Raw genomic sequence first — 23380 nt, forward strand, 5'->3', positions numbered from 1 at the left:
TGTATCTCTAAATGTACATACCTTATTGAAAATATTATGAGATAGCCTACCCAGGACAGCATCCAAGATAATATTTGAGAACAATTTAAGATATGTAAGTTTGGATTAAGATTTTTAGTAATATATAATGAATTGGGTGATAAAATAAGATTTGGGGCATTTCTTATATGATTGTTGCAGTCTGGTCCCTGAAGATGCAATCAGTGAAACACAGAACTGTGTTGGGCTTCAGTTACTATAAGGACTGTTGTTTCCAATGGGCTTCAGTTATGCTAAGGACAGTTGTTTCCAACAAAGGCTTTAACTATGCAGAAGGCTTAGTTTTGATGAATAAGAAGGAAATTGTGCTGTACAACAAGACTGATACAACGTGGGAAAAATTCAGCATTATAGGCTTTCGGAAGAACTGTGATTTTATGGACATTTGGTCCAATGAATAGTGATAAAATCCTCAGTATATAGGATGTATGTGTACTTAAGATCTCCCGTTTTCAATATTACTCCTACATGCAGAAAAGATATATTTTATAGGAATGTTGAATATGTAGAAGAAAAATGTAAGATTATGTTCATTTGTAATAAGGAGAATGGTCACGTCAGTTTCATGGTGTACTAGCAATATTTATAGAGAAAAGAATTTTAGATATAAGGGTAATATATGCATGTATATAAAGAGAGGAAGATTTGGGTATGAATGAAGACGATATTTTATGATGTGGGGGAAACATATGGGTTACAGTTTCATAGATATATGAAGGTTGCATAATAATTTGTGAATTTTATCATAATATCTAATATAATAAAACGCACCCTCAACGTTCTGAGGACAACGTTCTGTGAAGCCTTGAAGCCTGAAGCCTTGAAGCCATGAAGCCATCTGACGTCACTCCCAGGCTGAAGGGTTCGCGCCGGATTCGTGGTGTGAAGCCTTCAAGCCAGCCAGCCGTCTTTGCCCCGCCCTCGCCTCAAACCAAACAAATCCGGAAGCGAAGCGTCAGGGAAGGAGGCGGCGCTCCCGACGTCTAGCCTTCCCTTCGCTGTGTTCCGCCTTCAAAAGAAGGCGGGAGACAGCGAAGGGAAAGCAAGACGTCGGGAGCGCCGCCTCCTTCCCTGACGTTTCGCTGCACGAACCGCCACGGAGGTAAAGTTAAAACGAAGAAGAAAAAAAAAAAGGGATGCATGGATGCGAAGGGGGTGTGATGCATGGATGCGAAGGGGGGGACATGGATGCGAAGGGGGGGGGGGGGGGGGAGAAGAGGGCGGGCCAGGCTGGGACATGGGAGAGAGAGGAGCATGGATGCGAGGGGGGGGGGGGTCATTGAAGGGAGAGAGGGGACTTGCTGGAAAAGGATGAATGGAGGTGGCAGGGGACAGAGGAGCATGGATGGGCATGGATTGGGAGGGCAGGACTAAGGGAGAGAGGGAAATTGCTGGATAGGGATGAATAGAGGGGACAGATGGGCATGGATGGATATGGATTGCAGGGCAGGCCTCAGGTAGAGAGGGCAATTGCTGGATAGGGAAAAATGGAGGGGCCAGGTGACAGATGAGCATGGATTGGAAGGGCAGGACTCAGGGAGAGGGAAATTGCTGGATAGGGATGAATGGAGGGGACAGATGGCCATGGATGGATATGGATTGCAGGTCAGGCCTCAGGCAGAGAGGGAAAATGCTGGATAGAGAAAAATGGAGGGGCCAGGTGACAGAGGAGCATGGATGGGCATGGATTGGAAGGGCAGGACTCAGGGAGAGGGGAATTGCTGGATAGGGATGAATGGAGGGGACAGATGGGCATGGATGGATATGGATTGCAGGGCAGGCCTCAGGCAGAGAGGGGAAATGCTGGATAGGGAAAAATGGAGGGGCCAGGTGACAGAGGAGCATGGATGGGCATGGATTGGAAGAGCAGGACTCAGGGAGAGGGGAATTGCTGGATAGGGATGAATGGAGGGGACAGATGGGCATGGATGGATATGGATTGCAGGGCAGGCCTCAGGCAGAGAGGGGAAATGCTGGATAGGGATGAATGGAGGGGCCAGGTGACAGAGGAGCATGGATGGGCATGGATTGGAAGGGCAGGACTCAGGGAGAGGGGAATTGCTGGATAGGGATGAATGGAGGGGACAGATGGGCATGGATGGATATGGATTGCAGGGCAGGCCTCAGGCAGAGAGGGGAAATGCTGGATAGGGAAAAATGGAGGGGCCAGGTGACAGAGGAGCATGGATGGGCATGGATTGGAAGAGCAGGACTCAGGGAGAGGGGAATTGCTGGATAGGGATGAATGGAGGGGTCAGATGGGCATGGATGGATATGGATTACAGGGCAGGCCTCAGGCAGAGAGGGGAAATGCTGGATAGGGATGAATGGAGGGGGCAGGTGACAGACAAACATGGATGGCCATGGATTGGGAGGGCAGGGCTCAGGGAGAGAGGGGAATTGCTGGAAAAAGATGAATGGAGGGGGCAGGGGACAGATGGCCATGGATTGGGAGGGCACGGCTCACACTCTCTCTCTCATATACAATGTCTTTCTGACTCTCACTCTCACACACTCTGTCTCACACTGTATCACATTCACTCTCTATGTGCCACACAGTCACTCACACACTCGCTTGGTCTCATACACACACTCTCTCTCACACTGTCTCACATACACACTTGCACACACTCTCATTCTCACACACACACTCTCTCACAAACACACTCACACCCAGACTCACTCTCTCTCTCACACACTCACACTTTCACTCTGACTCTCAAACAGTCACTCTGACTCTCAAACAGTCACTCTCACATACACTCTCCCAAACATACACACTCCAAGGAAAACCTTGCTAGCGCCCGTTTCATTTGTGTCAGAAACGGGCCTTTTTTACTAGTTTTCAATAAAGTATGTACAATTAGAGATATTTCTTGTTACAGTTATTTTATATATATATATTAGGCATATTAATTGGAAACACCTTTCAATGAAAACGATGATGAAGGTAAAAAAAAAAAATATTAAATTTTAAGACAACATGGGAAAAGCAGAGATGATCCTTACTTGTGGGGACTGAATGTGATGCAAGAACCCAAGCATATGCTTTGCTTTTACAAAAGGAAGGCAAAATGGACAGAATAGATGGGTGAACCCTATGCTTTTTATCTGCCATAATATTCTATTTCCTAAATATTACATTCATATAAACGTATTTTCCCATTTAATGTCAGAACAACTCCAGTGAGAAAAGAAGTGGGAAGTGGACCAACAACTCCAGGGACTGGGACAGATAAGTCACAATGGTAAACCTTATTACAGACTCGACACAGATCTGTGTTTCGGCCACAGGCCTGCCTCAGGAGTGAGGAAATGAGCTGGACGTCCACAGTCACTACCTTCTTTCAGTGTTTTCTATCTCCACCTGCTGTTGGGCGGATATAACCCACCAGCTCCTGGATTCATTTGCTGTGACGTAACCGGACGTGCTACTGAGAAACACAGAAGCATACAAGCCCCTTAGCACTCAACCACTGCTCTCCCCTGTGGACGTCCAGCTCCTTTCCATTGTGACTCATCTGTCCTAGTCCCTGGAGTTATTGGTCCACTTCCCACTTCTTTCTCAATGTTTTTTATAGGATTCTGTTGTTCATCCACCTCGGTGGATTACCCATCCCTGTCTTATTCCAAGAACAACTCCAGTGTCATAACATATGAATATTAGTTTCTCACAGTAAATTGAACAAGACAATTTTTACAATATACAGGGCTAAAAATGAAAAATAGGTCAGTGGCAGTGCTATGTGCTGACATATGATGAATCTGAAATTAATTCATATGGAATCATAGAATATGACAGCACTTATGGATTGTAAGGCCCATCTATTTTCCCAATTTCACTCTAAGTACAATGACAGACACTCCATCTGCTTCTAGCCTTTGCATCTAAGAATACTCTGTGCTTATTCCATGCTTTATTGAATTCTGCAGCCCAGTTTCTACTCAGACTGGAGATGTAGTATTCTCAGCCCATGTGTTGAGTCTGTAACTTTAACAGTCTACCAGGAAGTCCAAGTAGATCATCAACCCAGCATATATCTCCAACAGTGTTAATCTACTTGACAGGATCCCAACATATAATGAAGTTACCTTTAGCAGGTGTTCGAGGATAGCAGGCCAAGTTTTCTCCCTTCTGGGGTGATGTCATCTGATTGAGCCCATTGCAGACACCGACTAAAGAGATGATTGTAGAAATTTCTAGCAGCATTGAACTCAAGACTGTTTGAGGTTTTGGTTTTGATGTCTCTCCCCTACAGGCAAAACATGGGTCTCAATGACTAGCTGGACATTTCCCTGTCTCAACACAGATGACATAGAAGCCACAGCATTGCACTGAGCAAAGAAGCACTCCATCCACTCCTTGAAATTCTTCATGAGCTGCTTCCTCAAGGATGCCATTGACAAACGCATAGGGAGAGCAATAGGTGTAGCCATGTCCTCCTGAGTCAACTGAGGATTTATCAGAAGTGATGTCTTGGGTTCTTGGAGGCTGACGCACCCCCTCCAATGCAATGGAAGATGAGTGGTCCATATGTCATGGGTGCTTTGAGGATGCTGTTGACCTTGTTGCCTAGACGCTGTCGGTGCCAGTCACACTCCAATGTGGTGTAAAGCCAACGTCCACCAGCCTCCACCTAGCTTCTGGCATCACAGTCCCTTGGTGCTGATGAAGATGAAAAGGAAGTCTTCTTTTTTATATAGGCCTTAGAGAATGACTGCATTTGATGGCTTCCACTAAAGCTCAAGGTCAAGGGTGAACAAGACATTCTCAAAGTTGATGCATCTCCAGTGTTCACTGCAACTCAGAAACTCATGGAAACTGATGTTTGACAAAGTACCTCATGAAAGACTCCTAAGGAAATTAGAAAGCCATGGGATAGGACATTAATGTCTTATTGTGGATTAAAAATTGGTTAAAAGATAGAGGGTGGGTTCAATGGTCAGTATTCTCAATGTAGAATGGTAGAAAGTGGTATTCCCCGGGGGTCTGTGCTGAGAATGCTGCTTTTTAACATCTAATATAATAAAACGCACCGTGAACGTTCTGAAGACAACGTTCTGTGAAGCCGGAAACTTGAAGCCGGAAGCTTCAAGCCCTGAAGCCTTGAAGCCATCTGACGTCACTCCCAGTGAAGCCTTCAAGCCAGCCAGCCGTCTCTGCCCCGCCCTCGCCTCAAACCAAACAAATCGGGAAGCGAAGCGTCAGGGAAGGAGGCGGCACTCCCGACGTCTAGCCTTCCCTTCGCTGTGTTCGGGCGGAACACAGCGAAGGGAAAGCTAGACGTCGGGAGCGCCGCCTCCTTCCCTGACGCTTCGCTGCACGAACCGCCACGGAGGTAAAGTTAAAACGAAGAAGAAAAAAAAAAAAGGGATGCATGTATGCGAACGGGGGGGGGATGCATGGATGCGAAGGGGGGGGCATGGATGCGAGGCATGGATGCGAAGGGGGGGGGGAGAAGAGGGCGGGCCAGGCTGGGACATGGGAGAGAGAGTAGCATGGATGCGAGGGGGGGGTCATGGAAGGGCAAGAGGGGACTTGCTGGAAAAGGATGAATGGAGGCGGCAGGGGACAGAGGAGCATGGATGGGTATGGATTAGGAGGCAGGGCACAGGGAGAGAGGGGAATTACTAGAAATGGATGAATGGAGGGGGCAGGGGAAAGAGGAGCATGGATGGGCATGGATTGGGAGGGCAGGACTCAGGGAGAGAGGGAAATTGCTGGATAGGGAAAAATGGAGGGGCCAGGTGACAGATGAGCATGGATTGGAAGGGGCAGGACACAGGGAGAGGGGAATTGCTGGATAGGGATGAATGGAGGGGACAGATGGGCATGGATGGATATGGATTGCAGAGCAGGCCTCAGGCAGAGAGAGGGAAATTGCTGGATAGGGAAAAATGGAGGGGCCAGGTGACAGATGAGCATGGATGGGCATGGATTGGAAGGGGCAGGACACAGGGAGAGGGGAATTGCTGGATAGGGATGAATGGAGGGGACAGATGGGCATGGATGGATATGGATTGCAGAGCAGGCCTCAGGCAGAGAGGGGAAATGCTGGATAGGGAAAAAATGGAGGGGCCAGGTGACAGATGAGCATGGATGGGCATGGATTGGGAGGGCAGGACTCAGGGAGAGGGGAATTGCTGGATAGGGATGAATGGAGGGGACAGATGGGCATGGATGGATATGGATTGCAGAGCAGGCCTCAGGCAGAGAGGGGAAATGCTGGATAGGGAACAATGGAGGGGCCAGGTGACAGATGAGCATGGATGGGCATGGATTGGAAGGGCAGGACTCAGGGAGAGGGGAATTGCTGGATAGGGATGAATGGAGGGGACAGATGGGCATGGATGGATATGGATTGCAGAGCAGGCCTCAGGCAGAGAGGGGAAATGCTGGATAGGGAACAATGGAGGGGCCAGGTGACAGATGAGCATGGATGGGCATGGATTGGAAGGGCAGGACTCAGGGAGAGGGGAATTGCTGGATAGGGATGAATGGAGGGGACAGATGGGCATGGATGGATATGGATTGCAGAGCAGGCCTCAGGCAGAGAGGGGAAATGCTGGATAGGGAAAAATGGAGGGGCCAGGTGACAGAGGAGCATGGATGGGCATGGATTGGAAGGGCAGGACTCAGGGAGAGGGGAATTGCTGCATAGGGATGAATGGAGGGGACAGATGGGCATGGATGGATATGGATTGCAGGGCAGGCCTCAGGCAGAGAGGGGAAATGCTGGATAGGGATGAATGGAGGGGGCAGGTGACAGACAAACATGGATGGCCATGGATTGGGAGGGCAGGGCTCAGGGACAGAGGGGAATTGCTGGAAAAGGATGAATGGAGGGGGCAGGGGACAGATGGCCATGGATTGGGAGGGCACGGCTCACACTCTCTCTCTCATATACAATGTCTTTCTGACTCTCACTCTCACACACTCTGTCTCACACTGTATCACATTCACTCTCTATATGCCACACAGTCAGTCACTCACACACTCGCTTGGTCTCATACACTCACTCAAACAGAGAATCTGTGTCTCACACACACTCTCTCTCTCGCCCACACACACACACTCTCACTCACACTGTGTCTCACATACACACTTGCACACACTCTCATTCTCACACACACACTCTCTCACAAACACACTCACACCCAGACTCACGCTCTCTCTCACACAATCACACTTTCACTCTGACTCTCAAACAGTCACTCTCACATACACTCTCCCAAACATACACACTCCGAGGAAAACCTTGCTAGCGCCCGTTTCATTTGTGTCAGAAACGGGCCTTTTTTACTAGTATTTATAAATGATCTAGAGATGGGAATAACTAGTGAGGTAATTTGCTGACGACACAAAGTTATTTAAAGTTATTAAATCATAGTAAGTGACAGCAAATAAAGACCTGAATGGTCCATCCAGTCTGCCCAACGGTCACACTCATTATCACTCCATAATTAAATCAACAATGAATGTGATATTATACACTTTACCACAAGACTTTCTTTGGCGTTTCTGTGATATAGACTGTAGAAGTCTGCCCAGCTCTATCCTTATGTTCCACCTACTGGAGTTGCAATTAAAGCCCACTCCAGCCTATCCAAATCTGTCATTTGAGGGACCCAGACCATAAAAGTCTGCCCAGCACTGTCCTTGGTTCCAGCTAGCTGAAGTTGCCATTGAAGCCCTTTCCAGCTTATCCTAATACAGACACAGACCTACAAAGTCTGCCTGGCACCAGCCTTAGTTCTGTACAGCTGGAGTAGCTGTCCAAGTGTCACTCACACATTCACCCCCTGTAGCCATTTAAGGTTTTTTTTATTAATTTATTTTTGTTTTCTACCATCTATTTTCTAAATAGAGATCCTTTGTGTTTAACCCATGCCTTTTTGAATTCCGTCACTGTTTTTGTCTCTACCACCTCCCTCAGGAAGGCATTCCAGGTATTGACCACCCGCTCCATGATAGACTTAAGAGTAATGTCAGGAAATTATTACTCCTAAGTCTATCACCCTGCAACCTCAGCTCATGTCCTCTAGTTTTATGATTTCCCCTTCTCTGGAAGAGACTTGTTTCTATATTAATACTTTTAAAGTGTTTAAACATCTGTATCATATCTTCCCTGTCCCTTCTTTCCTCTAGGCTATACATATTCAGGTCTTCCAGTCTCGTCTCCTACATCTTATGGAACAAGCCCCATATAATTTTTGTCACCGTCCTCTGGACTTTCTAGTCATTTTACATCCTTAGCAAGATTCGGCCTTTAAAACTGAACAAAACACTCCAGGTGGGGTCTCACCGGTGACTTGTACCTCCTTTCTTCTGCTGGTTACTCCTCTCTTGATACAGCCTAGCATCCTTCTGGCTATGGCCACTACTTTGCCACACTGTTGCTTCATTTTAAGGTCCTCGGATACCATCACTCCAAGGTCCCTCTCCCCGTCTATGCATACCAGCCTCTCACCTCCTAGGACATACTGCTCTCTTGGGTTTCTACTCCCCAAATGCATCACTTTGCACTTTTTTGCATTAAATTTTAACTGTCAAACATTACTCTAACTTTTGCAGATCCCTTTTCATGCTTTCCACTCCCTCCAGGGTGTCCACTCTGTTAAAAATCTTGGTATCATCTGCAAAAAGGCATACCTCCTTTTAATCCTTCGGCAATGTCACTCACAAACATATTGAACAGAATCGGACACAGCGCGGATCCTTGAGGCACTCTACTACTCACCTTTCCTTCCTCCGAGTGACTTCCATTGATCACCACACTCTGGTGTCTGTCCATCAAACAGTTTCTAATCCAATCCACCAGTTTTGGTCCTAACTCTAGCCTTTCAAGTTTATTCAAGAGCGTTCTATGAGTGACCGTGTCAAAGGCTTTGCTGAAATCCAAGTAGATTACATCTAACACTCGTCCTTGATCCAATTCTCTGGTCTCCCAGTCAAAGACTTCAATCAAATTTGTTTGGCACAATTTACCTTTGGTAAAACCATGTTGCCTCAGATATTGTAACTCATTGGATTCCAGAAAATTCACTATCCTTTCCTTCAGCAATGCTTCCATTACTTTTCCAATAACCAAAGTGAGGCTTACTGGCCTGTAGTTTCGCATTTCTTCTCTGTTGCCACTTTTGTGAAGAGGGACTACTACTACTACTATAAATCATTTCTATAGCGCTACCAGTCGTACGCAGTGCTTTACAATTGAACATGAAGAAAAGACAGTCCCTGCTCAAAAAAGCTTACAATCTAAATCAGGACAGACAGACAGGACCAAAAAGGATAAGGGTAGGGCAGACAGAAGGACACATAGGAAAATGGACTATTGAAGAGAGGAAGACAAGATAAAGGTTACGAGCAAAGGGACCACATCTGCTCTTCTTTAATCCCACGGAACCTCTCCTGTCTCCAAAGATTTATTAAACAAATCTTTAAGAGGACCCACCAGAATCTCTCTAAGCTACCTCAATATCCTGGGATGGATTCCATTTGGTCCCATGACTTTGTCCACCTTCAATTTTTCAAATTGTCCTTAAACACTTTCTTCTGTGAGTGATGTGATATTCACTCCATTCTTATATGTGCCTTTACCAGCTGATTGTGATCCTTCTCCAGGCTTTTCTTCCATGAACACAGAAGAAAAGTATTTCACAAGTAAATCACAAGAGGAATGTGAAAAATTGCAAGAAGACCTTACAAGACTGGGAGACTGAGTGTCTAAATGGCAGATGATGTTTAATGTGAGCAAGTGCAAAGTGATGCACGTGGGGAAAGAGGAACCCAAACTATAGCTATGTGATGCAAGGTTCCATATTAGGAGTCACCAAAGGATCTAGGTGTCATTGTTGATACACAAACTCTCTGTTCAGTGTGCACTGGCGGCTAAGAAAGCAAATAGAATATTAATAATTATTAGGAGAGGGATGAAAAACAAAAATGAAAATGTTATATTGACTGCGCCTCGAATACTGTGTGCAATTTTGGTCACCACATCTCAAAAAAGAATTAGAAAAGGTACATAGAGCGATGAAAACGATAATGAGGAAAGGCTAAAGCAGCAAGGATTCTTCAGCTTGGAGAAGAGATGGCTGAAGGGAGAAATGATAGAGGTCTATAAATACTGAGTGGTGTGGAACAGTTAGATATAAATCGCTTGTTTACTCGCTCTAAAAATACAAGCACACAATGAAGCTGCTAAGTACTAAATTTCCAACAACCGGAGAAAATGTTTCTTCACTCAACATGCAATTAAACTCTGGAACTCGCTACCAGAAGAAGTGGCAAAAGCAGTCAGTCAGCTCCTGCTGATAGGCTATGCACCATTTTTTCCTCAACCAGCAGCAATTTCTCTGGGTTTTTTGTTTTTTTTTTTGCACTTTAGATATGATGATAGGGGGAAGTTGGATTTAGTGCTCACAAATGGAGACAGTCTAACATCTAGGTGGGTGCCACATGGGCAGTAGTGATCATCACACAGTATAGTTTCATGTAAGATGTAGAGTGAAGACACATGAAACTCAAAGTCCTGGATTTCATATATGCTGACTTAGTAAAATGGGGGAGTACCTGAAGAAAAAGCTGATGGAAATGGAGGACATAAAACAAATGGAAAGGCAGTGGTCCAAGCTGAAAGGAGCTATAAAATGGTAACAAATCTTTATGTAAGGAAAGTAAATAAAAAAGGAAAAGAAAAATGATATGGTTCACCAAACAAGTGGCTGAAAGAATAAAGGCAAAAGAGGTGGTGTTCATTAAATACAGAATCCAAGGTGTCTGTCCAAGATGGCGGTTTAGAGCAGACGTGCGCTCTGTGAGCTCCTTTGCCCCAGGTTTGAGCTGGAAGTCTGGCACGCTCCCCAAATCAAAATGGAGAAAAAAAAGGGCAAAACCGCAGCTCCAACCTCCTCGGGCCCGGTAGTAAACCTCACCATACGCCAACCTACCTTGGAGGCATTTGGTATCCGAGCGTAGGCAACTTCAGCAGTAACCTCGGATGTAATTGCAAATCCACTGGCAAACAGCAGTTCAGAGGGAGTGTCTCTCAGCCCTCCAGCAAGTGTAACCCCGCCACGACCCGGAAGCTCGGGTGAGCTGGTATGCAGGGCCTTGGAGATGTCCGAAGTGGGCTTAGTTTCCTTTTCCCCTGGAGGAGATCAACTCATAGATAATCCCCATGGAGAAACATGTATTGTGGGGGCACGATGGCGACATCAACGCCCATATTGACCAGAGGGACTGCTCCCGGTGAACGAGGCGCTTCGGTAAGACCTGATATAGTCACACTTGACAGTCTTTGGGACGCTATCCAGGGGTCAACTCCTCCCTATTACAAATATCAGCTTCTCTTCGAGGAGAGACGGTGGAATTGAAAAATAATATTCAGCAATTATCCAGCAAGATGGAAGAACATACAAAAGGGATGGAGACTATAGAGACTGAGATTAAAAATGTTAAAGTGGTGGTGGACTCAGTAGTTAAAGATAAAATTGCTAATGCCAGGAAAATGGAGAACTTTGAGCATCAACTCAGAAGGAAAAATTTGAGATTTTTTAATTTTCCTGTTTCACCATTTATTTCCTCCTCAGAGTTATTAAAGAAATATTTCCTGGAAATTTTGGGCTTAGCAATAGAAAATCACCCACCAGTGAACAAGATCTTACTACATAAAAGGAAAATTTAAAACCGCTGACCAACCACCTAATGAAGCTATAAATCTTACAGAATTTTTGGAAACTTCTGTTGAGAAGGAGCGTGCAACCTTATTGGTTTCTTTCGCTCTTGAACTGGATAAGATAAATGTGTTGCGGTTATACTTTTGTCATATAAATGACTTTTTCATGGGGGAGAAAATAAGTATCTTTCCAGACTTGGCTAAGGAAACTCAATTGAGAAGGAAAGAACTCTTGACATTTAGGTCAAGGGTCATAGCCCTAGGGGCTACCTTCTTCATAAAGTTTCCAAGCAAATGTTATATTTCCTTTGAATCTAATAATTATATTTTCTCTGACCCCAAGAAACTGCAAGAATTTGTGCATAGTAGGGAGTGTATGAGAAACCCCTCTGGAGTGGCTTCTCAAACCAGAACTGCTGCCTGATTGTACCGCTGAAGAAACCTCTGCTCTACAATAATTTAAATTGAATATTATGTATCAGCATTCTATATGTTATTTCCTAGATCTTGGACCCAATATTGTGGGTGGAGAAGGACTGTTATAATTTCTTATAATTTTATATTTAATTTTCTCTGGAATATTTCTAAGATTTCTGTTAATGTTTCTATATGAGTTTAAAATATGGAAATAAATAATTTCTGCTGTGAAAAAAAAATACAGAATCCAAGAAGAAGAGCACAGAAAAGAATACAAGAAAAATACTCAAAGAAGCTGTGAAGCAACAGTGTGTTTTAAGCCTGTAAAATGTACTGGATATTTTCCTGTCTTAAATATGTCTGAAGTTTATTTCTCATGTTTGGCCAGCAGATGGTGCATGTTTATGCTTAAAGCTGCTACAAATGACTGACTTCTCTTTCTTTATTTGGCACACAGATAGGAATGCCTGTAGTGATCTAAGCAGTTTTTATTGACTGTTCTGGGCTCTGATTGGCCTGGAGTTTTGAAACCCAGCAGTGGCTGGCTGTTTCAGTTTCAGCCTGGGAGAAGGATAGAGAGATCTCTTTGCTGAAGCTCTGTGAACAGATATATATCCCGATCTCCCCAGGTACTTTTTAGGAAGCTTGCAAGTGTTTAGTTAGTTTTATAATCTATCCATATTTCAGTTACCTGTTATTGATTGCCAATTGCACTATTTTGTTCCACTGTTCAATATTTTTAAAGAGAACAAACATAATTGTTTGTGTTTGGGTCTGTGAGTGATTTCCAGGAAATATGGAATCACTGGGAATATGGCTCCAGTAACCTAGAAATCACTGGGGATAAGTGGGAGATTCTCTCAGAGGCAATTGTGACCCAGTTGGTGGAAGAAGGGTGCCAGTGAAGAGCACAAGTGGTGGGTGCAGGTGGAACTGAGCTGGGCTAGGGATAGGCCATGGGATGGGGTAACCCCAGGCAGGTGGCCAGGTGTTTCACGACAGAAGCCAAGATAGAAATATAGATTTCAAAATGACAGGTGGAAGAAGAAATGGTTAGAGATGTAAAGAGAGGTAAGAAGACCTTTTTCAGGTATATTGTGGAAAAGAAGATGGACATCAACCACTGGCATGAGTATGACCTCATCAATAATTGTAATATAAGAACAACAGAGCACTTCATCATGAATTAACCTTCTTAGTTTTCAAATTCTACACAAAGAAATTTTAAAATTAAATTAAATTTTCATGGCTCATATATGACAGATTTTCATATTCATAACACGGAAAGAGACCCTCAAAGTAGCTCTTGCCTGTATCATTGCTCAATAGAACTCTTCCCCCTTTTTCTGCCTCAACTGGAGCTCTAGCCCTTGGTACAGGCAATAGCTTCTAATGTGGTCCACCTTAAAGAAAAAGTTTTTCCCATTCCTGCTATAAACTGACCAACATCCTTATCTGAGTGCTAATTAACATTTTTAAAGAATGAAAACAATGCTAGCTGTTCCCCATTAAGCTATATTTATTCTCCTATATTAGGGTTTGCTAAACTATAGAGAGCCACGAGAGGGAGGGCTCTGGATGTGTAGGTAAAGGAGAAAAAGAAGAGAACAGGCAGGCAGATGCTGGATGGGTGGGAGAAGAGAGGTAAGATACTGGATGGGGTGAGGGGGAATGAATGAGGTTCCAGATTTTAGACTGGAAAACAATAGTAATTCTTAACGATTGTTTTCATCATTTAAACTAGCACCCTCAGGCTCACTCATCTGAAGTTTTCTGGACCACTTTATAAAACTTGCTGTTACACTGGCTACCCTCCAATTCTTGGGTGAGATATCAAATTTTGTGAGTAAAACTGCATATATTCAATCCTTACGATTAATCACTGGGTATCATTTCCATTACATAGTGGATTAAAACATCGTCCATACTGAGAAATGGCTCCAATGCATTAGAAATCTTTTATTTTCTGCATTATCTTTTGTTTGTGTTTTGGGATTTTGGGGAATGTTCTTAACTGCTACTGTTCTGCTCTTCTAAGTGGTTTTACTTAACTTTTTAATATATTTTATTGAAGTCAGAAAAGATACAATTTTCTCATGCAAACAGTTGCACAAATCCACCGCAATATATACCATTGCTATTTTGCGACCACAACATAAGGTTTATATATATTCACCCAATTGAACCCTCAATCCCACTCACCTCAATATGCAGTATACATTCTTACAAACCAATCAAATTGTAATTATAGATTGTGGATTAACTGTAACATGTCTGCAGTTCCATATTTAAGTTTCTTCATATGCAGAGAATACCATTAGGTTCTTGCAATTTACTACTATTTAGTTTGCCAATTTGTCCTAGTACCTCATCCTGTATCACATGGATTTGTTTCAGTTCCTCAAAATCATCATCTACAAAGAATGGTTCTGCTATGAGTACCTCCCTAACATCCTAACAACACAAAGAATGGTTCAATGGACTCTTTCTGTGGGGTTCTTATTCTTAATAACAACAAAAAATGGTTTATTATTTTGTGTTGTTTGTCTATGCTTTTCTAAATTTTAATGTTCTATTATACATTGCCCAAATATGAAACAATAAGCAGTTTATAAATACAGAATAAAATTAAAAATAATGAAAAAAATGAAGTTTGGTCTTGACTTATTGGCACACTTTTTCTCAAATTCCCTTTCGACTTTCTTTATTAATGTTTTACATCTCATTAATCATTGCTTATGTTGTTTCCAACTTTCTTCATCAGATTTTAAAGGATGCCTTTTTGGATTCAATAGCTTCACTCACAACAACATTTAGCCATACTGTTTGGTCTTCTTTCAACCTTTTTTTTTTTTTTTAAATAAAACATGTAGAATACATTTTATTTAGGCTTCCAAAGTGGCATTTCTAAAAAAAATTTCAAAACCCCATGCAAACCTTCAACTCACACAACTGGTCCTTTGAGTTTCCTTCTAATTTCCTCTTTTTATCGTACTTAACCCTTTCTAAAGGTAAATGCTCCTGTTTCCTCCTGGTAGTCCATCATCAGTTCACTACACTAAAAGCTTTAATTTGATTGCATAAATTTGTAAAAGTGTTTTCTACAATCTATATAATTACAATGTGAGGTTTTTCCTTAGGAAGAAAAAAAGATATGCAAAATTTTACTTAAGCTTGGTACTTTCAAGATTTGAAATAGAAATAAATTGTATTTGTTATCTTCCTTCTCCTGAACTTCTGCATCATTATTTTTAAAAGAACATGAAAGGAAGGCCATGGGGCAATTTTAAAATGGATTTTGTTTTTGTTGTTTTAGGATTTTAGACTACTTAAGGTAACACATGGCTCCCTGTTAACAAAATGTTGGCAATGGAGCAATACAGAGGCTTTTTACAAGTGGTTTTCTGAGATTTCTCCTGGGCATTTTTGAGGTATAAATTAGAAGATTCTGTGATGCATCTGCACAGAGGTCTCCATCCTTTGATATTTTTAGTATATGTGAATCCCTTATACTTGGTATGTCCAAACTCTCTTTACCTGCTACAAAGCAAGACTTGAAACAACAGAAGACATATCATCGATAGCTGCAGAGCTTCCATTATTAGTTTTCTTTTAATCAGTCATTCATCTTTCCTCATAGATCAAAATGTCACTTCTGGTGAATATGAACAATTTTAAATAGTTAGGTGGTTGGTGATTATTTACCTGAGTAGTAGAGACTGCAGGAGTCACAGAAGACGTGGAAGTTGGTGACAAATCTCCTGCTTGTTGCAAAAGACTAGCAGCAGGTTGTGGTACATGAGAACTAGAAACAGGCGTACTACAGCTGGAGCCAGATACCGTATTGGAAAATGATACTGCTACATCATTGTTGCTATATATACCTAAAAAGTTACAGAAAAATAAAATTCAGATGAAACTAATATAAACAAATAACTATACTTACTGTGGATGACAGAAATACTGATGCATTTAAAACAAAGAATAAATGTAAGCCATGGATCTCTCCATTTTGCATATGAAGATTTTATACAACACTGTACATTAAAATTGAAATCAATTTCTCTTTTCCATATCATCAAGCTGATCAATCCATAGACTGGTGGGTTGTGTCCATCTACCAGCAGGTGGAGATAGAGAGCAAACTTTTGCCTCCCTATATGTGGTCATGTGCTGCCGGAAACTCCTCAGTATGTTCTCTATCTCAGCAGGTGGTGGTCACACACAGCAGCAGCTCTGGCTAGGCCTCCAAGCCTAATCCTTAGGTTTTGTTGAGGCCTGGGGTTGAGGGCTCTTTTGAGCAAGTGCAAACCTGGTGGTGCCAGGTCCCTCCTTTTCTCCCCCCTCCCGCTGGCTCCGTTAAAAAAAAAAAAAAAAAATTTTAAACGTCTTTAAAGGCGTTTAATTCGACGTTTCTTTAAACGTTCATTGCAGCTACTCACTGGGACACCAGTTCGTTACAGCTCGGAGCGGCAAGCAGGTAATTTTACCTTTTTATAGCGGGCAGGGGGTTCCCCGATTCTTCTCCTCGTGGCATATGGCGTCGGAGGGCAAGGGCGCAAAGGGTCGCTCCCCGGATCGCTGGAGCGCTTCTAGAGGGGATGCGGGGGTTTTACAACCTGATTCGCCCTTGATGGGTGACAGTTTAGTGACCGATGAATGTCCCGGTCGTTCCTCCGGCGTGGCGGTTTTTTCCCGCCATAAACGCCCATCCCCCGCTCCTCGCCTCCGCCATCTTGGCCGGCCACGCGGCTCGGACGGCTTCTTCGTGGGCCGCCCTTGAGGTTGGAGACATTAATGCCATGAACGCCCTTAATTTGGGCGACGGCACAAGCGGCTAAAGTTAAGCGCCGTTCTTCCCGCGCGGCTCCTTCGCGGAGTTTCGCGCCGGACGCCATTTTGGATGCGCAGCATGTCTCTCCCCCGCTATTGCGAGCGCCGGTTGAGAGTGCGTCTAGGGCTGTTGCCCAGGCTGCGGAAGTGCACAGTCTGGGGGGTTTCTCCCCCGAGTTTGTTTTGCTGCTGCATCAGGCTTTCCTCATGCAAAACGCTGCCCCTGCTCCCTCTTCTGATAAAGAGGTTGAGGTTCCCAGAGGTAAACGCCCTCGGGTTGATTTCCAGGCCTTGGAGGACTTTGTCTCCTCCGATGTAGATGAGGGCAGCGTGTCTGAGGTCTCCCAACGGTCCTTTGCGGATTCCTTGGAGGAGATAGATCCCCGCTCGGATGGAGCGGATGACCCCTCTGCAGCGCGGCTTTTTAGCCCAGAGGATTTGCCCAACCTGTTTTTACAGGCCATGGACACTTTGAAGATTTCCTCTCCGGAGGACGTCTCTCCCTCAGCCCCTGTTGGCTCTGCCATTATGCTGGGGACGAAGCGCCCGCCTAGATCCTTCCACGTGCATGATGCCATGCACACCTTAATTGCGGCTCAATGGGATGTCCCGGAAACGAGCCTTAAAGTGGCTAGGGCTATGTCCCGCCTCTATCCTTTGGCTGTGAGTGAACGTGAGGCCTATCTGTGGCCTACCGTGGATTCTTTAATCACTGCGGTGACTAAGAAAACGGCGTTGCCGGTGGAAGGTGGCACGGCCCTAAAGGACGCCCAAGACAGAAGATTGGAGGCGGCCTTAAGGTCGTCCTTTGAGGCAGCTGCTTTAAGTTTGCAGGCCTCAGTTTGCGGCTCCTATGTGGCCAGGGCGTGCCTGACTATGGTGCAGCGGGCTTCCCCCTCGGATCTTTCCTTGAGGGCTGATTGGCCGGCCCTGGAATCGGGCTTAGCCTATTTGGCAGACTTGCTGTATGATGTCTTGAGAGCCTCAGCTAAAGGCATGGCTCAGACAGTCTCTGCGCGGCGGTGGCTTTGGCTGAAACATTGGTCTGCTGACCACGCCTCTAAATCCCGCCTGGCTAGATTGCCTTTTAAAGGCAAGCTGCTCTTTGGGGTCGAGCTGGACAAAATCGTGACCGATCTCGGCACGTCTAAGGGCAAGAAATTACCAGAGGTCAGGGCTCGGGCTAGTACTCGTCCCGGTACCTCCAGAGGACGGTTGCTGGAAGCCCGTCGGTACCGCCCGGGCAAGTCGGGTTCCTCTGCCCCCTCTTCCTTCAAGAGGAATTTCTCCCCCAAGCAGCATTCCTTTCGCAGAGACCGCCGTCCCGGAGGTGCTCCCTCCGGTCCTCCCCCAGGGTCTCGTACCCAATGACGGGGCCTTGGTCCACGCCCCAGTGCAGATTGGAGGACGGCTGTCCTCGTTTCTGGGCGAGTGGACCACTATAACTTCAGACGCGTGGGTGCTGGAAGTCATCAGAGACGGCTACAAGCTAGAGTTCTGCCAACCCTTAAGAGACGGGTTTGTACTCTCTCCCTGCAAGTCTCCGGTCAAGCTGTGGCAGTGCAGCAGACCTTGGACAACCTGATCCGCCTGGGTGCGGTCGTTCCGGTGCCAAAAAATCAGATTGGCAAGGGACATTACTCCATTTACTTTGTGGTTCCAAAGAAAGGAGGTTCTGTCCGGCCTATCCTCGACCTCAAAGGGGTCAATCGGGCCTGGAAAGTGAGGCACTTTCGCATGGAGACTCTCCGCTCTGTTATAGCGGCAGTGAAGGCAGGAGAGTTCTTGGCTTCCTTGGACATCAAGGAAGCGTACCTGCATATTCCCATCTGGCCTCCTCTCCAACGCTTTCTGCGTTTTACAGTCCTGAGACGACACTTCCAGTTCAGAGCCCTCCCTTTCGGGTTGGCTACTGCTCCGCGGACCTTTTCCAAAGTAATGGGGGTCATAGCGGCCTTCCTGCTAAAGGAAGGAGTACAAGTCCATCCTTATCTGGACGACTGGTTGATCCGAGCCCCCTCTTATGCAGAGTGCGGCAAAGCTATGGACCGGGTAGTTGCTCTTGTGAGCTCCCTGGGATGGATCATCAACTGGAAGAAGAGCCAGCTGCGCCCGACTCAGTCCCTGGAGTATCTGGGAGTTCGATTCGACACCCAAGTGGGCAGAGTGTTCCTGCCAGACAATCGGATTGTCAAGCTTCAGGCTCAGGTGGACTAGTTCCTAGTAGCCTCTCCTATTCGGGCTTGGGACTACGTGCAGCTGTTGGGCTCTATGACGGCCACGATGGAAGTAGTGCCCTGGGCCAGGGCTCATATGAGACCACTACAGCTATCTCTGCTGCTGCGCTGGACTCCGATGTCGGAGGATTATGCTGTGCGCCTTCCCGTGGACCCAGCAGTGCGCAAGGCGCTGAGCTGGTGGACGCAGACAGACAAGTTGTCTGCAGGATTGCCTCTGGTGACCCCGGAGTGGATTGTCGTCACGACAGACGCCTCTTTGATGGGCTGGGGAGCCCACTGCTTGGGAAGGACAGCGCAGGGGCTCTAGTCTCCTGCAGAGGCAAGTGGTCTATCAACCTCCTGGAACTCAGAGCCATTCGGTTGGTGTTATTGGAGTTCATCCCGGTACTGGTGTTGTAGCCTGTACGGGTCCTGTCGGACAATGCCACGGCTGTGGCCTATATCAACCGCCAGGGAGGTACCAAGAGCGCCCCTCTAGCCAAGGAGGCTATGAGTCTTTGCCAGTGGGCGGAAGCGAACCTGGAGCAGCTTTCAGCGGCCCACATTGCCGGAGTCATGAATGTCAAGGCGGACTTTCTCAGTCGCCATACCTTGGAGCCCGGAGAGTGGCAACTATCTGCTCAGGCGTTCTTGGACATCACGAAGCGCTGGGGCCAGCCGAGCCTAGATCTGATGGCGTCATCGGCCAATTGCCAAGTGCCGCGCTTTTTCAGCAGAGGACGGGACCCTCGATCCCTGGGAGTAGATGCTCTTCTCCAACAGTGGCCGACACAAGAGCTCCTCTATGTGTTCCCGCCCTGGCCCATGTTGGGCAGGGTGCTAGACCGGGTGGCAAAGCATCCCGGCAGGGTAATCCTGGTGGGTCCGGATTGGCCCAGACGTCCATGGTATGCGGACTTGATCAGGCTCTCAGTCGACGATCCTCTGCGGCTGTCAGTGGAGCAGGGCCGGTTACATCAGGATCCCGTGGTGATGGAGGATCCCTCTCCCTTTGGTCTTACGGCCTGGCTATTGAGCGGCAGCGTCTGAGGAAGAAGGGCTTCTCAGACAAGGTCATCGCCACTATGCTGAGAGCGAGGAAACGCTCTACTTCTACTGCTTACGCCAGGGTTTGGCGTATCTTTGCAGAATGGTGTGAAGCAGGCTCACTTTCTCCCTTCACTGCTCCAATTTCTTCAGTGTTGGCGTTCCTGCAAGAAGGTCTGGAGAAAGGCCTGTCGCTCAGTTCCCTTAAAGTCCAGGTAGCGGCTCTGGCTTGCTTCAGGGGCCGCCTGAAGGGTGCTTCCCTGGCTTCGCAGCCAGATGTGGTGCGCTTTCTCAAGGGAGTTAATCACCTGCGCCCTCCTCTGCACTCAGTGGTGCCTGCGTGGAATCTCAACCTGGTGCTAAGAGCATTGCAGAAGCCGCCTTTTGAACCCTTGTCGAGGGCATCTCTGAAAGACCTGACGTTGAAAGCAGTCTTTTTGGTGGCTATCACTTCAGCCAGAAGAGTTTCCGAGCTCCAGGCGCTCTCATGTCGAGAGCCTTTTCTGCAGTTCACTGAGGCAGGAGTGACTATTCGCACAGTGCCTTCCTTCCTGCCCAAGATTGTTTCTCGCTTCCATGTGAATCAGCAGCTCTGTCTCCCTTCCTTTCGTAGGGAGGACTACCCAGAGGAGTACTCTGCTTTTAAATATCTGGATGTGAGACGAGTCATCTTCAGATACTTGGAAGTGACCAATGATTTCCGGAAATCGGATCATCTGTTTGTCCTGTTTGCAGGTCCTCGTAAGGGTCTGCAGGCTGCTAAGCCTACAGTGGCAAGATGGGTCAAGGAAGCCATTGCAGCGGCTTATGTGGCCGCGGGGAAGGTGCCGCCTATCCAGCTGAAGGCTCACTCCACGAGAGCTCAGGCGGCCTCGATGGCAGAGGCCGGATCCGTCTCCTTGGAAGAGATATGCAAGGCGGCAACTTGGGCTTCGGCTCATACATTCTCCAAGCATTACCGTTTGACTGTGGCTGCACGGGCGGAGGCCCGGTTTGGAGCTTCAGTGTTGAGGTCAGGGATTTCAATGTCCCGCCCTGGGTGAGTACTGCTTCGGTACATCCCACCAGTCTATGGATTGATCAGCTTGATGATATGGAAGGTAAAATTATGTATAATCATACCTGATAATTTTCTTTCCATTAATCATAGCTGATCAATCCATAGCCCCTCCCAGATATCTGTTCTGTTTTTATTCTGGTTGCATTTCAGGTTCAAGTTTAGTCTTCAGTTATTTCAGAAAGACTTCGTGTTCAAGTTCTTTCACTTGGATTCTTCAAGAGTTGAGACGAGTTTGTGTTACAGTGAGCTGCTGCATTCCTCTCCCCTCCGTTTTACGGGGCTGGATTGAGACATAAATTCTGCCGGCACTCCCTCCCGCTTCGTGCGGCTGTAGGGCAGCTTTGTACCCCTCCCGCTTCGGCGGTGTTAGGGTCAGTCAGCTCCTCCCGCGGTTGCGGTTGCAGGATAAGCCAGATCCCCCCGCATCGGCGGGTGTGGTGTCCCTCCCCCGCTCCGCGGGGATGAGCTGGACGGATTCCCCTCCCCCACTTGTGTGGGGATGAGCTGGGTTAATTCCCCTCCCCCGTTTCGGCGGTGGTGAGCTGGGCAGAGTGTCCCTTCGTGGGTGTAATTCTCTAAGTGCTGAGTCCTGCGGATGGAGCTTTGATATCGACATACTGAGGAGTTTCCGGCAGCACATGACCACATATAGGGAGGCAAAAGCTTTGCTCTCTATCTCCACCTGCTGGTAGATGGACACAACCCACCAGTCTATGGATTGATCAGCTATGATTAATGGAAAGAAAATTATCAGGTATGATTATACATAATTTTACCTTGCTCCAGTTAAAGAATGAGCCTCATAAGTATACTTAAGCAGGGGTAGCCATGCTTTAATTGAAAAAAAAAAATCTCCAAACCATAGAGACCTGTGATTTTCGCTACTTTTCAAGTAGAGACCATTGTCAAAAAAAAAATAATAATAATTCAATGTGAGAGAGTGATATATGGCCAGATAAAGCAGCCAGTGACATAGGAAAGGTGAGAGGGGGTCCATTCTAATGACAAAGCCAACCCACAGTAACTCACAACCCCCATATTTTCTCTTTTTCTAAACCCATCTCTACGTATACTGCACTGATCACTGTTTATGCTACACTGCGTATACTGCACTGCTTACTGTTTAAGTTGCACTGCTTATACTGTACTGCTTGGACTGTACCGCTTATACTGTACTGCATATACTGCCTATATTGTGCATTGCTCAAGGTTTACGTTGAACTACTCACAATGTATTGCTTATACTGTACCGCGTATACTATACTGCTTTCTGTTTAACTTGCACTGCTTATACTGCACTGTTTATACTGTACTGCTTACTGTTTAAGCTGTACACGAACCACAGCCAATATGAATACCAAAAAACTATTCATGATAATTTACTTCCTTCCCCTAATCTACTACGCATGGACCACTCCCAATTTAAACAACCACCTACCCACAATACATAAACCCTATAGACAACTCATCTACAGCTCACCAGACCAAAAGAATAATAACCAACTAAAAGGAAAAACAAATACATAACGGAAATAACCAACAGAAAGGGAAGAAAGGAAACAACAAAACCAAATACCAAGAAAACAGGCAACTAATAAAAATTAACACATCTACGGCCCGGATCGAACCGTACCATCCAATCCAACTGGGATACGCAAACGTCAGGTCAGTAGTAAACAAAACAGAGATTATAACAGACTGGATCACCACAGACAATCTTGACCTCCTATTCATCACTGAAACCTGGATCCACGACCTCAAAGATCCCATAATCCTAGATTTATGCCCTCCAGGATACAAAATTACCCACTGGACAAGAAACGGGAAAAGAGGAGGTGGTATAGCCATAATATACAAATCCGAGTTCACTATCACAACCACAGCTGAATCCATCCTACCTCAACTTGAAATTGCATCGGTAAGAATCAATCACCCAAACCTGCAGGAACACCTCAACGCAATCCTACTCTACAGGCCGCCAGGTAACTGGCAGGACACTCAAACACACCTCATGGACTTCATCTCGAACACATGTATCTCCACTTCAAACCTTATCATAATAGGCAAAATTAACCTGCACTTGG

The 23380-nt window shown here is 45.9% G+C and overlaps 1 protein-coding gene across 1 annotated transcript in view; it reads right to left on the bottom strand.

Annotated features, from left to right (window-relative positions):
* MLLT10 (MLLT10 histone lysine methyltransferase DOT1L cofactor) overlaps positions 1–23380 on the bottom strand; it is a 763568-nt gene that overhangs the window by 296986 nt on the left and 443202 nt on the right. Inside the window, exon 11 of the mRNA XM_030199437.1 lies at positions 15843–16021. Coding sequence (XP_030055297.1) covers positions 15843–16021 — 179 coding nt within the window. The remainder of the gene's footprint in view (positions 1–15842; positions 16022–23380) is intronic.

The sequence above is a fragment of the Microcaecilia unicolor genome, chromosome 1 (genome assembly GCF_901765095.1).
Source record: "Microcaecilia unicolor chromosome 1, aMicUni1.1, whole genome shotgun sequence".
Classification (NCBI taxonomy): Eukaryota; Metazoa; Chordata; class Amphibia; order Gymnophiona; family Siphonopidae; genus Microcaecilia; species Microcaecilia unicolor.